Source organism: Glycine max, chromosome 9, assembly GCF_000004515.6.
Source record: "Glycine max cultivar Williams 82 chromosome 9, Glycine_max_v4.0, whole genome shotgun sequence".
Taxonomy (NCBI): domain Eukaryota; kingdom Viridiplantae; phylum Streptophyta; class Magnoliopsida; order Fabales; family Fabaceae; genus Glycine; species Glycine max.
In genome coordinates this window covers 41,603,153-41,629,153 of record NC_038245.2, presented here as the reverse complement: position 1 = coordinate 41,629,153, position 26,001 = coordinate 41,603,153, and the positions used below count along the sequence as shown (strand labels likewise).

The following is a 26,001-nucleotide window of genomic DNA, read 5'->3' as shown; positions in this document are numbered from 1 at the left end:
CGTCCCCTGCCATAAAAAGTCTGCAGATAATCGATTTATTGGCTAGACAAATAGCTTGCACCTTGTCACACGGAAGTTAATTTATTTATTTTTAGTAAAAGTATATAGTATTTCCGTCTAATGAAGTAAAGTTAGGTGAGGTGAGATATGCCGTGTGTTGTTTAATTGGGTATAGTACTGTAGTTGATTAAAAAGACATTTAGTATGAGAAATTGTGCAATGTGAATTAGGAAGCAAGAGTACTAGAGGAGACTGGGTCGTGTTTTTCAGAATTTTGAATACTAATTTGTTTTGGTGTGGGGATGTGAGAAGAAGGCACAGGGTGAGGGAGAAAGAGGGTGGTAGTTTCCTGGGAGAGGACTTTTTGCTTCATTTTCTGAGAACTGCTTCTAAAGCTTTTACATTATATTTGGCATCAAGAGAGACTGCATGGATATTTTAAGCGAGAGGCTTTAGAGGGCGTTGGAAGTAAGAATGGATATCCATATCCACATGCTCCTCACGTCCATTTCTTGCTTATTCTTTATCACTCTGCCGCAGTCCCTCTCTCAACCACCACCTGTCTTCAATTATTCGGCTTGTAAGGAATGGCCATACAAGTGCGGAACACTTTCCGACATCTTCTATCCATTCTGGGGAGAGAACCGACCCCCTCAATGTGGTGGCGGCCAAGCATTCAGGCTGAGCTGCAACCATGATAATATTACTACTATTCTAATTGCCTCACATAATTTCACGGTGGAGAACGTCGACAACACCACTCGAACCATGAGAGTAGTGCCAACTGACCTTGGCCCCAACGATTGTTCTCTGCAATCTAAGAACATATCTGATGACATTCATGCGAATGCCACTCACTTCCTCTATCCCAATTCTTCATTGTACAGCAACAACATATGCGAAGGGTTTGAGGTAATTTATGATGTTTCTGAAAATTGCACAAAATGCCTGGGAAGTGAAGGAGAGTGCTGGAAGGATGAAATTGATGGACATGATGTGGTTCCATGCTATTACTGCCCAGATGGATCTCATTCCCTAGACTGTTCTCCTCTAAAAAGAAGTACGTCTTCTATCCTCTTTTCTTGAACTTCACTCGTCTACGTCATCTCACAGCCTTGCTTAGTCTTGGGTGCTCTTTTTCTCTGTCATTTAATTTGATGCAACAATTGAAGATGAAGAAGCATCTCTTTGCTCTTTCCATCTCTGTTGCAACTCACAGGCCAAAAATAGCCACATCAAATCTCTAATTAATTGGAGCAACCCACCATTATTCCTATCCTGGAATTTTCCATATCAACAATTCATATTTATTTTAGCTTATTTTGAAACTATAATCACTTCTTTTTTGGTTCTGTTTTTCAAATACTTTATACCCAACATGCAATTATTTACTGAAGTTTCCGATCCTGGCTTCCTATAGTTCCCACCCAGTAGTACTCTCCAGCAAGTCCTATAGAGCATATCTATGAGCTTTGGTATTAACTTGGGGACATACATCCTACAGAGGTTATCTCAGGAACCCAGAAACAAAAACAGAGTGGAATAAGATGAATTTCTGATATCATATTAGATTATATTTTTATTTTCAAATATAAGTAAAATTTAATTACTTTTTCTTATTTAATAATTACTTTTGTTGACAGGACTTAGATAAAAACTAGAGTAGTTGACTGCACATTTTTTCCAATTCTCGCTGTGTCCTTCTCAGATGGTCCCTTACAAGTACTATTATATTTGGTGGTTCCTTCTTTACAGCTTCGCTTCACTTCCCATTAGATCCATTACGGCTTTGAACGTGTCAATTATAATCAAATTAACATATTCCCTGTATTTTCTCTCCACTATTCATTGTCTGGTTTTTCCTTTCTCAGTCTTTCCTCCTTTTCCTATACGTGTCAATTCGCTTTGACTTTTAGTCACGTTTCCTGATATTTTTCCTTTATAGCCCTTAATATATCAAGTAATTTTCTATGAATTAGTGTCGCTGTTGTTTTGCTATATTAATTATGTCTAAATTTGTTTATAACCATCATTCTTTTTACTATGTTAATGGATTCTTAATAGCCAACCTATCAATTTTATTTTCATGGCTCGTATATTACATGTATTTAAAAATTCTTTGCTGAATAAATTCAAACATAATATACTGCCATGCATATATTATTAACAGAATACATGAGCATGGCTCAAGACAAAATTTCCAGCGAACTCTTTTAAGAGGGGAAACTGTTATATCTATGTTTGAAATTATTATTGATATATAATTTACAGTCTGAGGAAAGGTGCTATAAATATTTATGTTAATTTTTACTGTATATCACTTGCATGTGATATAAGCTACATTTTTTGTAGTCAGACTTTTTTATTCTCTTTTCTTTGTGGTCTAAAGTTATAAAAAATTAAAAATGTCCTTTAGATAAATATGGTGGTACACGACGGAAAAGTATGATCCATCCTTTTTCCTCTTTTCCTTCCTTTACTTTTATTTCATGGATGTATCATGCATACAAGTGGCTAACTGGCTGTACCAACAATCATTAGGAAGAGGAAAAAAATCATTTTTGATATGTAATTTCTTAAATAAAAATAAAATAATAAATTGGTATAAATTTAATATTCTAATGTTTATTTATTTTTATGAATGTTATATAAATTTCTTAATTTAAAATTAATTTAAAAAATTGTCTCCCTATCCTTTTTGTCCTCCCAAACACACTAAAAGTTAATTAGGATTTATTTGATTGAAATTTTGCACATGTTTTGTGGGGGTAAAACAATCAATTAAATAGTTGAAGCTTATATCTCAGACAAGAAATATGACTTGGTAATAAAATAACATTACGACGTTTATCATATTCATACATAGCTCGAGATTATCACTGACTCAGCCAAGGAAAACAAAGATAGGGAGTTAACCTACTTCCTCATCATGTAAAAAAGCGAATAACTGGTTACCTATTGCTTGAACTTTTGTTTTGTCTTCATCTATGTTTTCAAACTTCAATCATTAACCCCATTACAAAATAGTAGCATATTTTCGTGGAAAAATTTCCACAATACATACCTACCAACCACTCTGAAATCTCCTCTAAATGCATACCTTAGACTCCTCACAGTTTCCCTTCTTCTCTTCATCCTTTTCGAATCTCCAGAACCAAATGATCCTCCAAATCTCCTTCCATTACAATAAACCTCAACTATGCATTATTACCTCTATCTTATTCTTGGTTACCACTGTTCTATCTTCTAATCCAAAATTTGAGGCCTGCTCACCTAGAAGCTGTGGAACTGGTCCACCCATTAAGTATCCTTTCTGGATTCCTTATGAACAGGAACCATTTTGTGGCTACCCTCACTTTGAGATCACCTGCATGGACAAAAATCCAATTCTCAGAACTTCTAATTATGAGTTTTTAGTGAAAGATATCTATTACTCTAACTCCTCATTTACTGTGGCCGACATAGATGTCTATGAGGACAAGTGCCCTGTTCCCTTATATAATTACACCTTTGATCAAACTCCATTCACCTACAGTTCAGAAAATTGGAATCTCTCTTTCTTCTACAACTGTTCCACAGAACCTATAGATTACCCCACTTACGAAGTAGATTGTGCTAAAAATGCTACACATTTTTCTTTTGCGGATTTTCATAAGGAGGCACTGGAGCACAAAAACTATTCCTTGAATGAGTGCCAGTTTATGGTTACTACGCCATTGAACATCAATGAAGCTGTTAATATCAGTAGCTTATTGAGAATGAATTACACTGAGATTTTGAAGACGGGGTTTGTTTTGAATTGGACTGCACCTCATTGCCACTACTGTGAGAAAAGTGGTGGACGTTGTTGATTTGATGGCAATCAGTTCCTCTGCTTCTGCAAGGATAAGTCCTACTTAAAAATTTGTGGTAGTGGTAGTAATACATTTTGGAAATATTGTGATTATACTTTTGTTGTTTGTTCAGCAGGCACCTTTCTCTGTGTGCAAATTCTGTTCCTTTCCTCTTTTTTAGTTGTTTAATTTTCTATTTCCCTCTTTTGGGTACAAATGCAGTTTCTATTCTAATATGCCATTTTAGAATATTCTAACCAAAGTATACCAGATCTTTGCCTTTCCTTTTGACCTGTCTGACACTCGCCTTAAACCATCTATAATTCTACATGCCAGATGATCACTTTTGCAAAGTGTATTTGGTTTTACACAATATGTAGCCACGAGAACTATTTTGTATTTTTGTAGACTCAGTAACAAAATCAACTGTGTAATTCTTTGATATAATTATTAACTGTCTCATGAAAAGATTCAGCTACCTATACCATAAGTCCTTGTCTCATTGTCATGATTTCTTCATCAGTTGTCAGGATTTACATGCAGAAAATAGGCTGAAATTGAGTATTCTTTACGCTTTAGTCTTTAAGAAAACGGTCCAAATGATATGACTAGGTTCTAACTTTTTTTTATATTAAAAAAAATTAGAATCAAGTCATTTCATTAATTTGAAATCGAAAAAAAAAATATGTTATGGTTAACTTTTAAATTGTATGATGTTAGTTCAGTGTACAGTTAATTGTAATTCCCATTGTGCCTCTTTTCAGATATCATGCCATAGCAGTTAGCATGTACTTTCTTCATGAGGCCTTTGGTGAAAGTACATAAATATACATGTTTATGCTTGTTATATTCAACTACAATATCCTCCTTGAATTGGCACAATGCTAACCCATCTCTGCTTTCCCTGTTGACTGTTGCAGATCCGCGGAAGTTGAGACTCATTATAGGTAAATAGATCGAGTTTTCCTTGAACTTGTTTTCGCTACTTTGTGCATATTTATTTCTCTTAACCAGGAGTACTTGCAAGTTGCAACACACTCTCTAATTGTATTAAAATTCATTAAAAATTATAAATTTAAGAGAGACTCATTAAATATATTATGGGGCTAACAAAAATTTTCAATTTTCAATAATTTCATTAAATATGATTAGAAAAAAAATCTGTTAAAGAGTTTGTTTCTAGCATTTCTTTTAATAGTACATAAAATTCTAAAGTTATTAATCCTTTAACATAAAAAATAATCCAAATTGACTATTGTTTTCAATAAGTAACATTAATTTTGTTTTTAATTGGTGTGAAAAAACCTCAAACATCAATTATTCTAGAATGAAAGCAATATGAAAAATAATAGCAACACACTATATACTTACTTGCTAAGTTGATTGAAAATCATAAAATTTAAAAACCAAACATATTTGTTGAAATAATATAGAAAAAAATATATACATTCATGTATGTTGGAAAATACTAACAATAAATTTTTGTCCCCATGTGATTAAGATAGACAATAAGAAAATTAAAGAGAGTGAGAGAAGAAGAACAATACTAATAAGTTTTTAATGTGAAAATATCCCCTCAATACAAAAGGGAAAAATCACTAGACCAAGTCCAGACAAAATATCTCTCCACTATGAAATAGGATTAGAATGATTTCAATCTTACCCAATAGGATAATTTATAATATTTCTCAAATACTCACCAGTGAAAATATAACTCTTTTCTCAAAGAGGATTACAAAAACCTCTCTCACTCTTGAAAGATCGTATCTCACTTGCTTACTTGCAATAACTTTTTACAAGCCTCCATTTATATAGTGGAGGGATATGACTTTTTCCGAGAGTAATAAATAGATGTAAATTAATTTTCATATTTTCAAGAATTCTTGAAAATGTTATCTCCATTCTTCTAAAATAAATATGATATCAAGAGTCAAAGATGAAATTCCAAAATCTTGAAATTTTCATCTTTTATTTTCCATGTATTTGATGTCATGAAGATTTAATGAATGCGGTGCTCCATAATTACGGAAAAATTTTCAACAAAATATATGATAAATAAAAGATTTGTCACAGACGTGTTTGTATGTGATATATATATATATATATATATATATATATATATATATATATATATATATATATATATATATATATGACAAATCTTTTTTATTTAATAACAGTGAGATAAAAAAATGGCATATGTATTGGATTAATTGATTTATTTTATGTTCACAAATGCTCTTAATGAAAATGAAATCTTTTGAAAAAATATATTTTCAATTTTGGAAGAAAAAGCCACCAAACATTTTGCAATCCTTCGGGAACACTTGTTTAAAAATAACCTGATATCCATGAAAAAACTAAAAATCGTCTTTAAAATAACAAAAAAACACATAATTAACTGCAGTCTTCTTATTCTTACCATATCTGTGGTTGAATTTACAAGCATTGGTAATTCACCGTCGTGTTCTTATATATTCTTATTTATTTGGGTCTTGTTTGTCGTGAACATTTTAAACGAATAAATATTAACTTCCAAAAATGAAAGGAATTCAAAATTCTTTTAACCCCTTACTCTCCTATATATCTCTTAACAGGTTGCAAGTGCACTAATGGGAGGATTCATGATATGCATCATAATTTGCTGTACTAAATTTAAGTCATCCACACAAGTAAAATTTTCGTTTACGATAAAGAATGGCCAAGATATAGAATCATTCTTAAAAAACCATGGAGCTCTAGCACCGAAGAGATACAAATTTTCAGAAGTTAAGAAAATGACCAACTCCTTCAAAGTTAAACTAGGTGAAGGTGGTTTTGGTGCAGTATACAAAGGAGAGCTACTCAGTGGTGGTCCTGTGGCTGTAAAGATATTGAATGAATCCAAAGGAAATGGTGAAGACTTCATCAATGAGGTTGCTAGCATCAGTAGAACTTCTCATGTCAATGTTGTCACACTTGTTGGATTCTGTTTGGAAGGACGCAAGAAAGCTCTCATTTATGAGTTTATGCCCAATGGTTCCCTTGACAAGTTTATATACAAAAAGGGTCTCGAAACCACCGCATCCTTGAGTTGGGATAATTTCTGGCAAATTGCCATAGGTATAGCCCGAGGACTAGAGTACTTGCATAGGGGTTGCAACACTCGAATTTTACATTTTGACATAAAGCCACATAACATTCTTTTGGATGAGAATTTCTGCCCTAAGATATCAGATTTTGGGCTTGCAAAGCTTTGTCCTAGGAAAGGGAGCATTATTTCCATGTCAGACCCTAGAGGAACAATAGGGTATGTAGCTCCAGAAGTATGGAATAGAAATTTTGGCGGAGTTTCACACAAATCTGATGTTTACAGCTACGGAATGATGCTACTAGAAATGGTGGGAGGGAGAAATAATATTAATGCGGAAGCAAGTCACACAAGTGAGATATACTTCCCAGATTGGATCTACAAAAGGCTAGAGCAGGGTGGAGATTTGAGACCTAATGGGGTGATGGCAACGGAAGAAAATGAGATAGTAAAGAGAATGACTGTAGTGGGTTTATGGTGCGTTCAAACCTTTCCAAAGGATAGACCTGCTATGACTAGAGTAGTAGATATGCTAGAAGGCAAAATGAATTCCCTGGATATCCCCCAAAACCTGTTCTTTCTTCTCCCACTAGGTCAGTGTCAGAATCTCCCACAAGATAAACTATTTTTTTTTTTTTTGTAATTTGGGTAGATAAATGATATTTCAGGTTATATACTTTGTAAAATGAATTGTTTAACATAATTAGACTGTACTTTTAAAACCAAGTGGATTTCATAATTCTGTCAACATAACATGTGACTCCCTCGCTCTCATAACTGAAAGCTAGCCTTCGTCTTCTTCAACTTCTTTTCCTTCTCGGCCAATATTTATTAGTTTTGTTTTGGTGTGTTCCTTTGTTATTCTATCTGTCGTCGGTTCGACAGACTTTGATCAATAATTTTTTTAGTGTGACTTTTATTTTTGTGACTGAGTTTCTGCATTAGGCAATTTAAATTTCAATGCCACTGTCAACTAACAATAATATGGCACTCTATATAATATTGCATGAAGAGTTACTTTTTGTTAAACAAAAGGTTTAGATTTAGGAGAAGTTTATGTCTCTAAGAGCGCCGGGCCTTCTGACTTTTATCTATAGAAGCAGAGGAGAAACAAATCAGTGTTACTATAACCCTTTGTTTGGGTGAAGGATTTTAAATGCTGAGTAATTCAATTGAAGGTAATTAAATTTCAGTCAATTATAAAATAACTTGTTTGAATTTTACAAATTTTTTCATTGAAATTCAGTATGGCCTTGGTTGGGATTATTGTAAGATTATGACAATTGTAAGATTGCGTGCCCTTCGTTTGGATAACTACTTAATACATGGCCTGTACTGTGTATTGGGAATGAAAGAAATGCTTCAGTAATCCTCTTTGTGGCTTCTCTAATATTAGTTTTCTTAGTTCTATTGTAGTTTTGTATTAGCTTTCTAACACATTTAGACTTCCAATTTATGTCTAACTGTTTAAACTGATTAGTTAAACAAAATGAAGCCACAAAACAGTTCAACTGTAACAATATTAAATGTATTAAATATATATTAAACATTAAAAAGAAAAAAAAATAAGTTTTTCTTTGAAAAATTTAACTAACACAAAATGATCTGACTAAAATTTTATTATTAGACTACACCATAGCCACCTTCAGTTCTTGGTTAGGCTGTACAATTCAATCCAGTTGTGTTATTGCTCTTTATTCACTTTGGTAGGAAAACGAGGAACTCCTGTCATAAATTTTACGAGTGCACGTCTGCACTGTTGAAGTACTGTGGAAAACTATACTGTGACTGAAATATATATTGATCATGCCATATTTCTAATTCCCCTTCCAAAGTTAAGTGATTGTAAAGAATAAAAGGTTTTTTTCTATCTGAATGACATTCCAACAAAATTGTGACCCATACTCTCTAATGGACTCCTCTTTTCTTTCACTGTCTGCTGTTGCAAGCAATAAATGGAACAAAAAGGGGAAACTCATCATAGGTAATAACACTAATTTCTTTTATATTAATTTCCCCATCTACTGGTTCCTTTAATATTTATGAAATATCTGCAATACATCTGATCTTAAGGAAGAACCGTTGGATAGGCAAGCTTAGATGATGCCTTTTGATTTTATTTTTTTTGTTATTTTTAATGACCCTGAAACGATTAGTTACATTTTTGCCCCCATTTAGGACATATAGTTTAGAAAATAGATGTTTTTAGGGTTGTTCTACGATCAAAGTAGGAGCCTAACCTTATGAAATGCATAACATGATTCTTAATTAAGACATCAATATTTGCATTTTAACTATTTTTCTCCAACTTAATTATGTTGGCATCCGTAACTCGGTGCAGGCAAATAAAGAAAGACCAAACACAGTAACTTTCATATTGGAAATACCATGTCAAACATGCATTATTTTATAGAAATACAGTACATGTATTATATATTCATTGATACTCGTACTGTACAGTATATATATAAAATGTTCATTGATGTTCCTACTGTATTCGCTAACAGGTGTTACAGGTGCAACAATTGTAGGATTTTTTTAATTATATGCATGGCAATTCTCTGTTTACGATACAAGTCATCAACCTGGCAAGGACATTTAGGGCTGACTACGAAAAGTAACCAAAATATTGAGGCATTGCTTAAAAATCATGCTGCTCTAACTCTAAAAAGGTATAAATTAATTATCATATGTCAAGCAAATGACCAACAACTTCAAAGTTAAACTGGGACAAGGTGGTTTTAATACTTTGTGCAAAGGAAATCTACGCAATGGTAGTCTTGTGGTTATAAAGATGTTGAATGTATAAAAAAAATGGTGAATATTTTATGTGTAACACTCCATTTTTCATAAAATAATTTAAAAAATATTGAAATTTTTGTATTTGAATAAATAAGGTAAAATAATTTTATTAATAAAAATAATTGTTTTAAGGTAAATAAAATAAATGTGTTTTTAGAAAATAAAAAGGATGTTATATCTATTGATTTGACAGGGAGAAAATAGAGTTTATTTTTATAAAAACAATAAAATAAAGAAGAAGAAAAATAGAGTAAATAATAGATTTAAAGTATCCTAGTTATAATTTTTTCTCTTTCAACTCCTTTATTTTTCCTGCATACATTCAACCTTGTTCCTGGACCGATTAACTATTGGATCGTTTTGAAATTTGGGCACCACATTTTCACCATCGGAATTTACGAAATAATAATAGTAGAAAGCAAAAATTTCTTCCCACGAAAACAATGAAATTGAGGCTTCAATCTCTTCTCATTTTCTTTAATACTTGGAAATCCTAGAAGAGCAAATACAGGAAAAGCTTGGGAAATCTTAGGGAATTGCTAGAGACATCACCATCGTTGTCGGACTATGCATGTGATCCCACTTAGAGGTAAGAGATGAGTTATTCATAGTTGGGGAATAATGAGAACATGTGTAGGGATCCTTAGAGGATTAACTAAGATGAGTTTTTGGGTGTTTATGAAATTTTGATTCTATATTTACAACTATAATTGTGAATTATATATGTTTGACAAAACAATTGATATCCCAATGTGAAATTATTATGAAATTGATGTGTTGGGGGTGAACCCTAGAAATTAAGTTTTTTTTCTAATTGGCATGAATTGATGAAATTAAGTAAGGAGAGATTTACTATAAGAGGGACTCAGATATTGATTTTGTATTTTTCCTCTTTTCGTGTTTTTAGGATTTTTTTATATATAGTTTGAAATTAATATTATAATTTGGAATTAGAATAGGTTAACAAAATGACATTCTTGATTATTGTTTTAGTTTTAATATTTAGTATGAGTTTATATATTGTTTCATATTGTTATTCTTTAGAATTGGTCAAAGTCTATTTAACTATCAGGTTCTTCGAAAGTTTTAGTGATCTTTGGTGCAGTTTTGTTTGATTATATTTCACTTTGTAAATTCATGATTAGAATATTTATGTGTTTTTACCTTACACTTGTATTCCAACACTTGCTTGACTAGAACTTCTCATATTAATGTTGTCACTCTTCTTGGATTCTATTTGGAATGCCACATGAGAGCTCTCATCTATGAATTTATGCCCAATGGTTCCCTTGAAAAGTTCATTTATACAAAAGAACCTGAAACTCTTAGACCCTTGAGTTGGTATATTATATATCAAATTTCAAGGGGCATAGCTCGAGCGTTAGAATACTTGCATAGGGGATGCAACACTCAAATTTTTCATTTGGACATAAAACCACATAACATTCTTCTGGATGAAAATTTCAGTCTAAAGATATCAGATTTTGGGTTAGCAAAACTCTGTCCTAGGAATGAAAGTGTTATTTCTATGTCAGATGCAAGAAGAACAATGGGGTATGTAGCTCCAGAAACGTGGAGTAGACATCTTGGAGGAGTTTCACATAAATCCGATGTTTATAACTATGGAATGATTGATACGCAAACAAAAAAAGAAGCTGGATTCGAGGCCAACACCTCCTGAAGAAAAAGGTAAGGGAATGAAAGCTTTTGTATTTTCATATATCTGATCATTACAATTGCTTTATTTTATACTACTTCCTTGTCTAACAAAATTTGTCATTTACTGCCAAGGAATATTCTACTGAAATGCTGGCTACACCAATTTTGGTTATGCCTGTCCTCTCTGAGGCCAACCAAAAAATCATTAGCAATTTCACACCATCAGGTCAGCTTCCTTTTACGCAATCTTGCATTACACATAATCTTTAAGGTAAGAGGGCTTTGTGATGGTCCTCTTAGCTTTTCCTTCTATCTGCACCTCTATTTTCTACACTGGCACCATTGATTTCTGCACTTTGTCCTCGGCACCCTGTTGTTGAGCTTCTGTATCATCCTCCACCCCTTGAAAAATCACCTTGTCCTCAAGGTGATAATCCTCCTTCAATTGAGCCCAATTTTCCCATGATGTCTCATCTGGGGATAGTCCATCCCGCTGAACCAACACCTCTAGAGGTCCCTGAGTTGTAGTCCGACGAGAGTCTAAGATGGTCAAAGGAGTGATCAAAGGTTGATACTGGATGAATTGTTTTGGCCAGTGAACCTGTGGAACAGATTCAGGCGACCCTTTGAATGGTTTTAATAATGAACAATGGAAAACAAGGTGTATGCGAGCTTCTGCCGGTAACTTGAGACGATAAGCAACAAACCCAATGCGTTCCTCAATTTGAAATGGACCATAAAACCGCTTTGCCAATTTGCCCGTTATGACCTGTGATCCCTTTGCTGAAACTTGTCGATGTGGCCTCAGTTTTAGCATTGTTGAATTGCGTGGTGTCGGCCATTGTTGAATTGCCTCGACCTTAGAAGCTAAAGGTTCTACCCCCTTATGCGACACAAGGTGGCCGAGATATTCAACCTGGCTTTGAGCAAAGAAGCATTTTGTGAGTTTTAAAAAGAATTGATTGCCCGATAGTACCTGAAATGCCATTTCCAGATGAAGTAAGTGATCTACAAAGGAAGCACTATATATCAATATGTCGTCGAAGAAGACGATGACAAATTGACGAAGGTAAGGCTGAAAGATCTTGTTCATAGTGGCTTGGAACGAGGATGGTGCGTTGCACAACCCAAATGGCATTACTCTGAATTCGTAATGGCTATGATGGGTGTGAAAGGCAGTTTTGGGAACGCCAGTCGTGTGCATACGTATCTGATGGTAGCCCTGCAGAAGATCAAGCTTAGAGAAACAGGTGACACCTCCTAACTCATCGAGCAACTCATCGATAGTAGGAATGGGAAAACGAGCCTGTATAGTTATGGCATTCAAAGCGCGGTAGTCTATGCAAAATCGCCATGTCCCATCATGCTTCTTGACCAAGAGCATCGGAGAAGAAAAAGGGTTGGTGCTTGGTTGGATCAGGCCCTTCTGCAGCATCAATTCAACTTGGAGCTCAATTTCACACTTCTGAAAGTGTGGGTAGCGATACGGACAGACATTTACATAGTTGGATTGGGGAATAAGGTGTATATGGTGGTCTGTGTCTCGTGCCGGTGGTAAGGTGTCAGCCTGAGCAAACAGGAAGTGGAACTTGGCGAAGAGGTCTCTAATGGCTAAGGGGAGGGATTCAGTGGGGTCAGGGTTGTCGACAAGGATGGAGATATGGCAGTAAATGCCAGCCCCTTGTGTCTGAGATAGTCGACGGAATTGCGACGGGGTTAACACATTCATGGTGGATTCATTTTCCCTTACGAGTTCCACCAAACGGCCGCCATGGAAGAATTGCATACACAGGGTGTTGTAGTCAGTGAGGATTGGCCTCAAGGACTTGAGCCACTGGACCCCTAAAACCATGTTAGCACCAGAAATGGGTAACACGTAGAGGTTCACAGTGAAATGAGCAGATTGCATGTGCAGGATGATGGCTTCGCAGACACGTGTGCAGGTGAAGTGTTGTGCATTGCCTACCATGACACGTAATGGAGAGGTGTCGCAACAGGGAAGTTGCAATTGAGTCACCAATAGATGCTGGATGAAATTATGCGTGTTGCTGCCATCCACCAACACCACGACACGGTGGTCGGCAATTGTGCCTATTAAATGCAGCGTCTTCGGTGCCAAATGACCTGCCAGTTTGAATTGTATGGAAATTCTGAGATGGTTCCCAGTTTTTGGTCTTTTCTTATACATTAAGAACAAGGAATGCATTTACATTTATCATGTAATAGAATTTTATTTTATTTTTATCCCTAAGAGTCAAAGACAGGGGATTAACAATAATTCATGCACTATACTTAACCAATTGAGCTAGATCCCCTTACCTTTTTGTATTGGAAATCATAAAATGTATGAGCATGTTTGTATTGCTGTTAAACCACGTTGAAAGTGAATCCAAGTGAGACCAGGATTCACGTTCAACATGCCTCAAAGTGTAATCCAGCTAAAACAAACACACCCTTAATAGTCAAGTAAATTTCTAACCTACAACACACTGTTTTCAATATGATGTAGGGCTAACCTGAAATTACTATACTGCAGCAAAAACTTATCTCTGTTCAGCCAAAATCCAATTACTAGACCACAAGCCATGTGAATGGTTTGGTAGAATCAGGCATGTTGGTAGCATGAATAAAGACTATGTTATCTGGTTGAATCCCCATGTTCCTTTCCTTATGCCCTCTAGGGTATCTAGCACCTGTTTCATGGATGGTCTGAGTTCCTTGGGACACTGCCCACACTGAAATGCTAACTCTGCCACTGCTGTTATCATTTCCACCGTGTTTGTGTCAACACCTAACCAAAAACTTTGATCCACTACAGCGTTTAATTCCTTGTTTAAGATTTTTCTCTTTGAGAACTGTACAAGAGTAACATAATCTGTGCCTTCCATTAAAATTGGGGGGTTGGATGATATCAGTTCAAACAAGACCACCCCAAAGCTATAGACATCACTTTTGTCACTAACCCTTCCAGATTCATAGTAGTCGGGATCTATGCAAGAGTGAAACTGCAACTGCCACCGGTTCCTACTGGAACAGTGGAAACGTGAGTAACATAATCTGGAAGAGACCGTGAAAATCCAAAATCTGCAACTTTAAAAGTAAAATTGTCATCCAATAAGATGTTACTCCCTTTTACGTCACAGTGGATGATAGCTGAATCATGAAGATATACCAAGGCAGTTGCAGTTTCAATGTGATACAAGCTAGAAGAAGAAGTTCTGGTTTCGAGGACCAGGGCCTCCAAGGGAAACTCAAGATAAGAAAAAGATCATTTCATTCATGCTTTTCTCTATTTCATTACATTTATTTATACTATTCCTGCTAACAGAATTGATACTCTTTGGAATATTCAGGATAAAAGTTTGTTACATTATCTTCCACGTGCCTCAATGATTCTAACAGAAATACTATGGGCTTCTCAGATATAATCTCTAAGGTATGTTGGTTTTGATATTTTCCTTTTGGGCTTTTGCTCTTTGGACTGTGTTTTTTGCTGTATCTCCTCTTGTTCCTTGTCTGCTTCTGATATATGTTGCTCCGTGCTGCTTGTCTCTGTTATCTGCTTCCTCGTATCACCCCTGGGCCCTTGGGAAATCACCTTGTCCTCAAGGTGATAATCCTGGCGCAAGATGGACCAGTCTTCCCAGGAGGTCTCATCAGGAGAAAGGTCGTGCCATTGGACGAGTACCTCCCAGGTTGTATCAGAGGTTTGTCGAGAATCCAAAATTGCGGCGGGTTGGATGATAGGTTGATCCTGACAAAACTGAGGGGGCAAAGGGGGTATGTCAGTGTTACTGGGGTCACCATGAAACTGTTTAAGCTGGGAACAGTGGAAGACGGGGTGTATCTTGGCTCCAGGAGGCAATTGTAACCTATAAGCAACTTTGCCAATGGCTTCTGTAACCTGAAAGGGGCCATAAAAACGTTTGGCTAATTTCCCGGAAATGTGAGGATGGTCCCTAACAGAGACCTGACGGTGAGGGCGTAGTCGTAGCAGAACCCATTGCCCCGGCAAGAAAGTCACGTCCCGACGGTGAACATCAGCCTTCCGCTTCATAGCTTCCTGAGCCTTAAGCAACTTCTTGCGAATCATCAGAAAGGTTTCCTTGCGATCACTGAACATGGTGTCAATTGCATCATTACTGGAAGCGCCAGCAAGGTAATCTGGGAAATTAAAGGGTTTCCGGCCAAATGTAAGTTCATAAGGAGTAACTCCAGTAGCAGAGGTCCAAGAGGTATTATGGGACCATTCAGCCCAAAGAAGAAGCCTGCCCCATGTTCGAGGACGCCGGTGTATGAATGAACGCAAGTATTGTTCAATAACGCGATTGAGAACCTCAGTCTGGCCGTCACTTTAGGGGTGATAGGCAGAGCTCATGCGGAGGTGGGTGCCACTTCGCCGGAAAAGTTCCTGCCAGAACTTGCTCAGGAATATGGGGTCTCGGTCGGAGACCAAGCTTCGGGGCACGCCGTGGATCTTGACGACCATATCCAAGAACAAAGTGGCCACCATAAAAGCTGTGTGTGCAGTCGGAAGCATACCCAAGTGAACGCCTTTGGAAAACCGGTCGACGACAACCAGGATGACCGTGTTACCCTTATATTCCGGCAGGCCAAGGATAAAATCCAAAGATAAGTCTTCCCAAGGTCGGTGAGGCACTGGGAGAGGACAGAGGAGACCTGCAGATCGCTTTGCTTCATATTTGGTAGATTGGCAATCAAAGCACTTGGACACAAAGGTGGTGATGTCATCACGGAGGCCGGTCCAATAAAAATTCTCAGATATTCGAGCAAGTGTCATTGCAACGCCAGAGTGGCCCCCTGTCAGCATAGCATGATACTCATGAAGGAGTGTCGAGATGATCGGAATGTCGCGAGGTAACCAAATGCGGTGCCGATAGAGAATGAGGTTGTTGGCAACCGAGAACCCCGGGTGAGCGGTGGGACTGTTGATGACCTCGAGATGACGGCGATTAAACTCAGGGTGTTGCTGGAGCTGACGGCGAAGCTCGTCCATGAAGGACAGGTTAGGTACAGAGAGCAGCATCGCGAGGGAAGATTCAAATTCAGGAACGCGGGAAAGAGCATCAGCTGCTTGATTGGCGGCGCCGGCGCGATAGTGAATCTCATAATCGTACCCCATCAATCTTGCGAGGTACATGTGCTGCTCCGGGGTCTGCACCACCTGAGTCAGGAGCTCTTTTAAGCTGCGATGGTCCGTGATGATGACAAAACGGTGCCCCAGCAAATATTGGCGCCACCGCTTAACGGCCGCCGTAATGGCAAATAACTCCCTGACGTAAGTCGATGATCGCAGTAACTTGGGACTAAAGGGCTTGCTAAAATAGGCAATTGGGTGGCCCTTCTGGGAGAGGACAGCACCCAAGCCCACTCCTGACGCGTCCGTCTCAATCGTGAAGGGGCTCTGGAAATCAGGAAGAGCCAAGACAAGGGCCGAAGACAAAGCAAGCTTCAGCTGTTCAAAGGCAACCTGAGTTTCATCAGTCCAGTGAAACGGGTCAAGCGTGGTGGCCTTCACGAGAGGGGCAGCAATAGTGGCATACCCCTTGATAAAACGGCGATAGAAGCCGACGAGGCCGAGGAAACTGCGCAAGGCCTTGGTCGTGCGGGGAATAGGCCATTGACGCACGGCGGCGACTTTCTCAGCTAAAGGTTCGACTCCCCTGGTAGACACCAAATGCCCCAAATACTCGACCTGTTGCTGCGCAAAGAAGCACTTAGAGAGCTTTAAAGCGAATTGATGGTTCAGTAATACCTGGAAGGCAGTTTCTAGATGGTGAAGGTGATCATCCATGGAGGCACTGTAAATCAGTATGTCGTCGAAGAAGACGATGATGAAGCGCCTCAAATAAGGTCGAAATATTGAATTCATGGTCGCCTGAAATGAGGATGGAGCGTTGCACAACCCAAATGGCATTACCTTGAACTCGTAATGACCATGATGGGTGCGAAAAATGGTCTTCGGGATGTCATCGGGATTCATACGAATCTGGTGATAGCCTTGGAGCAAGTCCAGCTTAGAGAAATAGCAAGCGCCGCCTAACTCATCAAGCAGTTCGTCAATAGTGGGAATTGGAAATCTATCGCGCACCGTCAGGGCATTCAAGGCCCGGTAGTCCACACAAAACCTCCAGGAGCCGTCGTGTTTCTTTACCAGAAGCACGGGGGACGAGAACGGACTCGTACTGGGCTGAATTAAGCCTTTCTGCAACATCGAATCAACTTGTTGCTCTATTTCTTGCTTCTGGTAGTGCGGATACCGGTATGGTCGCACGTTGACCGGAGAGGCCTGAGGGAGCAGGTGAATATGGTGATCAGTGGCGCGTGGCGGAGGTAATGTGGAAGGGGGATCAAACAGGGCCTTGAAGCGGAGTAGTAATTGTCGAATTGGGGCTGGCAGTGCGTGCGTCTGCGAGGAAGACAAATTCGGGAAGAGGGTAATATGGTAGAACTGAGCCTCATCTTGGGTTCGACTAAGCTGGCGAAGCTGGACCGGAGTGAGACTATGCAACTTAGCGTCGAGTTCGCCCTGAACCTTAATGACACGGCCGTCCGAAAGGAATTGCATGGAGAGTGTGTTGTAATCGGTGAGCACGGGTCCCAATGACTTCAACCATTGGACCCCAAGCACAACATTAGCACCAGATATAGGAAGAACATACAGGTCAACTATGAATTGGATGCTCTGAATAAAGATGGGGACAGCTTCACACATGGAGCTGCAGTCCAAATGTTGTTCGTTCCCGACCATGACGCGCAGTGGGGCTGTGGAGGTGGGACGAAGACCCAGCTTGGTCACCAACTGGTGTTGAATGAAGTTGTGCGTGCTCCCGCCATCAACCAGGAGCACGACGTCGAGGTTGGCAATGGAGGCCATAAAACGCAGCGTTTCGGGGGCTAAGTGCCCAGCCATTGAGTTTAGACTGAGTTGGGCCGGGTACGGGTCTTGGGTGTCGGGTGGGTCAGGTTCGGGTTCCAGAGTCGGGTCAAAAGAGGCTATTTGTGATGGGTCACTGGGTTCCTCTCCCTCTGCTATGAAGAGAAATACCCTAGAGGCACAACGGTGACCTCTGTGGTATTTCTCGTCACAACTAAAGCAGAGGCCGCGCTCGTGGCGGCTCGCGATCTCCTCGGAGGTCAAACGCTTGAAGGGGGGAGGCGGAGGGTTGGGGCAAGTCAGTGGTGGTGGTGGTGGAAGGAGAGGCGACAGGGATGGAGGGCGTGATAGGGAAGGAGAAGAGAGCGAAGGAGGCCGTGGACAAATTGGAGGAGGTGGGGGACGAAGGTCACTGAGCTTTTCCTCCTGCAAGCGCGCGAGGCCGGCAGCTTGGGAGAGCGTGAGTGGTTGGTGCGCCTGGACTTCACGGCGAATCTCCGGCAACAAGCCAGAGATGAAGCAGCTGAGGAGGAATGCCCACCACTCGATTGGCCAAATCTTCGAACTCGGCGAGGTAAGTTGTAACTGAACCCTTTTGCATGAGCTTGCAGAGGGCCCCTGTGGGGTCCTCGTATTGTGAAGGGGCAAATCGGGTCTGTAATGCCTGAAGGAAGGTAGGCCAGGAAGTGAATTGACCATTACTGGTCATCCATTGAAACCAGGCCAAGGCCCTGCCCTCCATGTAAAAGGAAGCGATCGTCAATCGGTCATATTCGGGAGTACCATGGTACTCAAAAAATTGGTTGATCTTAAAGATCCAACCAAGGGCGTCTGTGCCGTCAAACCGTGGCACGTCCAATTTGATACGATGCTGTTGTGCAGGAACAGGGAACAATCGAGGAAGGGACGAAGGTATGTGGTGTGAATTGGAGAAGAGAGGGGAGACGTGGGAAATGAAGTCATCAATCTTGGTAGAAAGGGAAAGCTGTTGGGTGGTAAGGCGGATGAGGAGCTCTTCAATTTTGTCAGAGGAAGGAGAATTGGCCATGGGAGAGGCAACGAGAGCACCAAATTGATACAAGCTAGAAGAAGAAGTTCTGGTTTCGAGGACCAGGGCCTCCAAGGGAAACTCAAGATAAGAAAAAGATCATTTCATTCATGCTTTTCTCTATTTCATTACATTTATTTATACTATTCCTGCTAACAGAATTGATACTCTTTGGAATATTCAGGATAAAAGTTTGTTACATTATCTTCCACGTGCCTCAATGATTCTAACAGAAATACTATGGGCTTCTCAGATATAATCTCTAAGGTATGTTGGTTTTGATATTTTCCTTTTGGGCTTTTGCTCTTTGGACTATGTTGTTTGTTGTATCTCCTCTTGTTCCTTGTCTGCTTCTGATATATGTTGCTTCGTGCTGCTTGTCTCTATTATCTGCTTCCTCGTATCACAATGGCAATGTTCAATCTAGTATGCCATGGTAATTTACCACGGGAAGATTCATGAAGATGTTTAGAAAGAGTGCCATTGGAGATGTACTCATACACTATCATGTGTTTGTTGCTATGGGGAGAAGTGCGGCCATAAAGTGAAACTAGATTTTGATGGTGCAACAGAATTAAGATCTCAGTTTCTTTCATGAATTGCTTAATGGTCTTTTCTGTCTCGCTCTCGTCATGGAAACATTTTATTGCTACCTCTTGTCCATCTTTAAGTTTTCCTAATACAATGGCATGCTATCAGAACAAAGATAGATATATGCATATTACTCACAGGGAACATTGGTTTAAAATATGGGGACTAATTAGCCTCTCACCATAGTACATGCACAGTGCCGTACCCTCCCTTTCCAAGGCAAGTGTCAAAATTGTTAGTAGCTTCTTCAAGTTCAGCATGGTGGAAGATTTTCAAAGCTGGCATGTATGGATATTAAGACATGAATAAACCTTTTATCCTCAGTCTGTTGACAACAAAACACATGAAAGCTAGAAAGAGGGGTGCTAGGAACCCTCCCTTTCTTATTGGTTAAACTTTATTGAAAACTACAAATCAGGAAGAGCCATTAAATAATGTGAAACCCACTAAATTGAGATTTCCATTTAATTTCAACCAATGAGTGGGAGTATGTTTCTAGCATTTCTCAAGCAAGAAAACCATGACAAAGGAAATTGGACAAAAGATCATTTTATTATACCTTTTATTGAGTTTGTTTCATATCTTCCTTGCTTTATGTCATTGAGTGTCTCTAGCACCTGTTCCATATTAGGCCTTAATTCTTGTGGGCATTTCATGCATAGAAGTGCAAGCTCAGTTATAGCAGTCATCATCCACTTGATCTTAAGGTTTGTTTCGAAGCCAAATCTTGGATCCAACAGCTCCACCAAAGCTTGGTTTTCAATTTTTCTGCTTAAGAGGGTAGCAAGATTATCCTCTTCATTCAGAACCCAGCATTTTGCCAGCACCCCAAAGCTATAAACATCATTTTTAACACTAAGCCAGCCATATGCCAACTCTGGGTCCATATAAGCACATGTACCAATTATATCACCAGTAACATGGGTGGTGGCATAGACAGGAACTTCACCTGGAAGTTTCTGAGATAAATGAAGGTTAGCAAGTTTAGCACAAAAGTTCACATCTAGGAGAATATTGCTGGACTTCACATTACGGTGGATGATGCCATAATAGTGAAGATAGTCCAATGCATTTGCAATATCAATGGCTATATCTAATCTGGTCAACCAAGGTTGTGTGCTGTTTCCGGCTATTTCACTTTGAAGATGAGCAGAAAGATTGCCATTGGATAGGTATTCATGCACGAGTAGTGATTCCTTGTGATGAGAAGCACACCCATAAATTGACACGATATTTTTGTGAGGCAAGTAGTTTAGGATAACAGTTTCATTGATAAACTGTTGCAACGTGTGGTGCTTGTCTTCGTTAAAGCACTGGATCGTTATCTCACGCCCATCCTCGAGTTTTCCTTAAACAAGGTAAATAACCAGAAGAAAATATTTGTATGAACAAAACTTGCAGATGTTTAGGTGCTTTAGCTGTTAGCTCTTCAATAAGAATTTTATCTCGGTATTCAACGCTAACTTTAACTACTGACCTTTATCGTGTGTGTTACCATGGTAAAACACCAATTTTAATAAGAGCACCAAAAGAACCTAAAGAACTGCACCTAAGCTTTGAGCTTTTTCTATTGGACAAAATGTGTATGCAGTTCCTTAAGTCCATTTGCTGTTGTCATGTAATCAGTAATCAAAATTGGCGTTTCACATTGGTAACCTATACTGAGCTTTAATGTAATTTTTTATTACATGAATTACCAAGATGAACTCCAAATTTGATTTGAGAACCGCTCCAAAAGTACTTAAGCTACTTTATCTAAGCTTTTTCCTTTTCTATTTACATTATTCATATAAAAGGACACAGCTTAGTCTCTTACCATAATATTCAGTTACAAGTCCTCTCTTTCCAAGACAATGAGATTGATCAAAATTATGTGACTTTTGCTAGCTTCTTGTAGGGCAAGATTCGCCACTTGGTCTGCTTTGAAAATGCGTCAGAAGTGCTAGTAAAGCAGCACTCAAAGAGATCACACACCATTCTTATGAGGTCGTAATTACTAAATGTTGCAGGGCCACTGAGATGCTGAGTGAGAGTGAAAAAGCTGGCTGATCAGAATTGCAAATATCTATGAATTTTAAATTCTACAAAGTCTAATTCATTTTCACGTATACAACTGAAATGTAAATAAATAAAGGATTAAAACAAATAAATTCTATATTTAAATGAAAAAAAAAACATATTCAAGTCAATGACTGTAGGGTCCATGCTGTGCAAAAAAAAAAAATGGCTGTAGGGTCCATGTCTAGGCTAGGTGTGGTGGAACAACTCTTGGTAACTAAAAAAAATTAAAAACAGATCATAATTAAAAAAAATCCTGTATGTAGAGTGATTAACAACATAATTAATCTGCCAAAAGAAAACATGCATAATTACCATAATATACTCATTGATCTAGAACAAGTTTATTAAATGAAGTAAAACATGCATTAAACTGTGTATCTTCATCAAGGTGCTGGATTGCAATTTCACACCTATGGTCAAAATTTGCCAAAACAACAACAAAGCCTTATTGTTGTTGTTCAAAGAGGAGTATTTTTTACACACACACCCTCCGAAGAAAATATTTTTCTATATATTTATTGTATAGAAAAATAGTCAGCTGGGTATGCTAAGCCCATTACCATAATATACTGTGGCCAAGCAGAGCATCTATTATGTAATCAGAAAACAATCACTAAAGGTAAAATATTAAGTCCTAGTGATGTTTAAATTAAAACAAATATAACTAGAAGAGGAACAAGTTACCAAAAAAAAAAAATTGTTAACTACAAGGGAGTAGATGTTTTACAGGAGTACCAAAAGTTAGCCCTTGTAAAGGAACTTGTTTAAGGACTCCTGCAGATATTATACCCCTTCCCTAAAAATAGCAATATCTGCCTTTGTATAGTTACCATTTTTCCTAATTTAAAAAATTGAAAGAAAAATTAGAAGGCTACTCAATAAGGCCGGAGACCTAACTGATATGGAATTCACTCCTTGTAAACATTAATAAACCAAGGAAAAAAGATAAATATGATTTTCTTATTGAGTTTATACAAAAGAATTCATCATAATCACTGAGTTTATAAGGTTTCTTATTTTATATTATTAATGCATAGACATTAAATTCATATTTTTTTTTTATTAAATCATTACATTAATGTGATAACTATTGTGCATATATAAGTATATTTTGTATTTAGGTCACATAGAAATTATCAAATTTTTCATCTTTTATTGCCTTTTTTTGTGTGAACCATTAGGATCTTGACATCCTTTGAGTTTTTGTTCAGTAAGTACTTAAACTGATAAATTTATATTGTTTGGTGGTGTATTTTTTTTAGAAACACAGAAGAAGACATGAAAGAGAGTTGAAGGTCTAAAGACTCTCGCTCAACGCGTCATACACATTCAGTGCGACGCGATTGTTCAGGGGGCAGCCCTCGCTTAGTTCGAAGAAGACACTTTGGAAGTCAAGTGTCACGTGAAGGCGCCTTTAGTGCATGACCACTTATTCCTCGCTTAGCGCACAAAATCGTGAAATCAGAACTGAGTTGCGTTTTAAGTGGAAAAAAGAGAGGGAACATATTCATTTAGCTTCCCACACTGAAGAGCAACCTAGGGCACATCCAAGAGGGGGGACCCATTCATTTTGGAGCAATCTTCCCAATTCCTCTCCATTTTCCCTCCATTCTCTTCCACCACTCTTCACCATTTTTGTAATTTTAAGCCTCTCATGACAATGAGAGGTTAAAAAACTCATTGTTGGGATCTTTGCAATCAAACACTCTTAATGTAACGATTTTTACTATTTATTTAATGTTATTTCAGTTTCATTGTCTCTCTTCTATGCTTAATTTCATACTTGTGGATTGATCATCCATATTCATTGAAAAATATTTATCTCTTAAGAACTGAGAGAGAGAACATCTAAATAATTCATCTCTAGGGATAAAATGATTTCATTTAACCTGTCTTTGCATCTCAATTTATAATGCAATTTAGCTAGTTTATCTCTTAAGGGATTATGAGAGAAATTAAGAAAATTAGGCTCTTTCATGTGAGGAATTGCGGTTAGAGTATACGAGTAGATATAAGTGTTAATTAAAATAATATTGAATAGGAAAAAATAATTAATATTGCATCAAGAATAGTTTTGATAGGCTAAGCCCCAACATATCAGTCATTTTGTTTCGACTGTCACCTCACCATTCCGAGTGTTTGTTTTTTTCCGTTGCACGTGCTAGTTAATTAGTTTAATTTCATGTTAATTAACTTTTAATGTCACATATTACAAATATTTGAATCAATTCATTAGTTGCTTGAAAATTGGATATACTCAACTCTGAGTACAATCAAAGACCATGTGAATTCGATGAATTCGACACTCAGGCTTCCATTTTAATTTATTACTTAGACAAATTGGTGTATTTGTCGATGAGTTAACACAATGCATATAATTAATAATTACTTTTAATATAATTCATTCAAAAATTTCTTTGAACTAATACACCGGATATAAAAAAATTTGTAATTTGGTATATAGTTATAGGAATTTCAATATAAATAAAATAGTATAAAATTTGATTTTTATGTTTAAATATAATCTGTATTCAAGGCATGTTTTTGTTAAAAAATCATGCATTATGCTGGTATTGAATTATTGATGTAGTGCTGGCAAGTCTCGGACCCTTGACTCGGTAGCTGCCTGCCAGTTAATAGCATGGACCATAATTATGTGAACATCACTTTCAGCATTTTAGCCTTTTTCTTCCATTACTAGGCTAAAATGGACAATTCTTCCTAATTACATATTCAAAAGTATTATATTTTTTTATCGATTGAAATTAATTAAACATTGACTTAATTATCAATTTGATCTTCAAACTATTTTAAATGAATCACTTTGGTTTCCAAATTTTTAAAAGGTTCAATTTAATCTTCAAATTTTTAAAAAGATATTAATTTAGTTTTTATTTTTAAAAATTTGAGGATTAAATTGAACTATTTAAAATAATCACTTGATGTTTTAGAATTATACTTTATGGATTTTGATTTAGTATTGATTAGTTTGAAATGTATCTAATTTCAAGTAAAATCACGATGATCCTTTTATTTTATTAGTATCTATTTATATTTTACTTTTACTAAACTAAAAAAAAAAATTAAGGCATAAAAAGTCTAAGAAGCCCATTATCAAACATGTTTAACCCATGGGTTAAATGAGCTAAGCTAAAAAGTTCATAATTTAAATGGGTTAAAAAATTATAGCCCATATATACCGCACAAGGCTTTGTAACATCTTATTTTTTTAAAATAAATATAAAAAGTTTTATTTAAAAATTTAATAAAGTTTTTAAAAATTAAATAAATGAGAGAAAAATGTTTTAACCTCAGTTTCTATTTCAAGTGCAGTTCTTATAATTCATCTGTTCAGTCTATAGGGTGCTTGAAACATAATACGAATCAATCTTATGTGTTTATGGCCGGGGATGAAGCTGAAAGTGATGACCATGATTGGCTTAGGCACTGTGAGGAACATGTTGTGGTGACAGTGAAGCAGGATGAGATTGAAAAACTAGTGGCTTGATCACTGGTTTTGGTGATGCTATGAAGAAAGGATTCGTGCTTGATTGGATGAGAGCTCAGGAATGTGCAGTGTGCGAGGAGTCTAATGGCCATTGCATATTCGATCCAGCCACTAAGCAATCGAGGTGCTTATGCTCAGATGGCAGAACTGAAGTCAATAGTTGCGAAAAAGGTACAAGAACTCCTTTTATCTCTTTGAAAAATTATTGTACATTTTTTCTATTAGTGAAATCTTTGCTCATATTCACATAAGCACAGCTTCACTAGTCTGCATATATATATATATATATATATATATGAGTGATTGCTTTTATTAAGATTTAGAATTTAATTATACTTGCAACTGGTGGATTAGATTGATTATTGGGATATAATGTGGATTAGATGGTTAAAGGAAAATGGAAAGAGTGAAAGATTATGAATTTAATTTTTTTTTCTATTAATATAAATTAATATTATAATAACTAATATTTATTGATAAAAAAATAAAATAGATAGACTTTGTGGTGGCTTCAGTAGATGTTGTGATTCA

The 26,001-nt window shown here is 37.2% G+C and overlaps 2 protein-coding genes and 1 pseudogene across 2 annotated transcripts; 2 read left to right on the top strand and 1 right to left on the bottom strand.

Annotated features, from left to right (window-relative positions):
• The first annotated feature begins 226 nt into the window (after positions 1–226).
• LOC100802692 (LEAF RUST 10 DISEASE-RESISTANCE LOCUS RECEPTOR-LIKE PROTEIN KINASE-like 1.2) lies at positions 227–7,686 on the top strand. Its single transcript, XM_041005030.1, has 3 exons — positions 227–1,060; positions 4,754–4,780; positions 6,431–7,686. Exons 1-3 carry the CDS (start codon positions 475–477, stop codon positions 6,484–6,486), a joined length of 669 nt encoding a protein of 222 aa, XP_040860964.1. The 5' UTR covers positions 227–474; the 3' UTR covers positions 6,487–7,686.
• LOC121172853 (LEAF RUST 10 DISEASE-RESISTANCE LOCUS RECEPTOR-LIKE PROTEIN KINASE-like 2.4) lies at positions 6,611–11,386 on the top strand. The gene is made up of 2 exons (XM_041005498.1): positions 6,611–7,380; positions 11,173–11,386. Exons 1-2 carry the CDS (start codon positions 6,611–6,613, stop codon positions 11,384–11,386), a joined length of 984 nt encoding a protein of 327 aa, XP_040861432.1.
• Positions 11,387–13,997: 2,611 nt separating this feature from the next.
• LOC102665385 (probable LRR receptor-like protein kinase At1g51890) lies at positions 13,998–23,595 on the bottom strand (annotated as a pseudogene).
• Between the last annotated feature and the right edge of the window lie 2,406 nt (positions 23,596–26,001).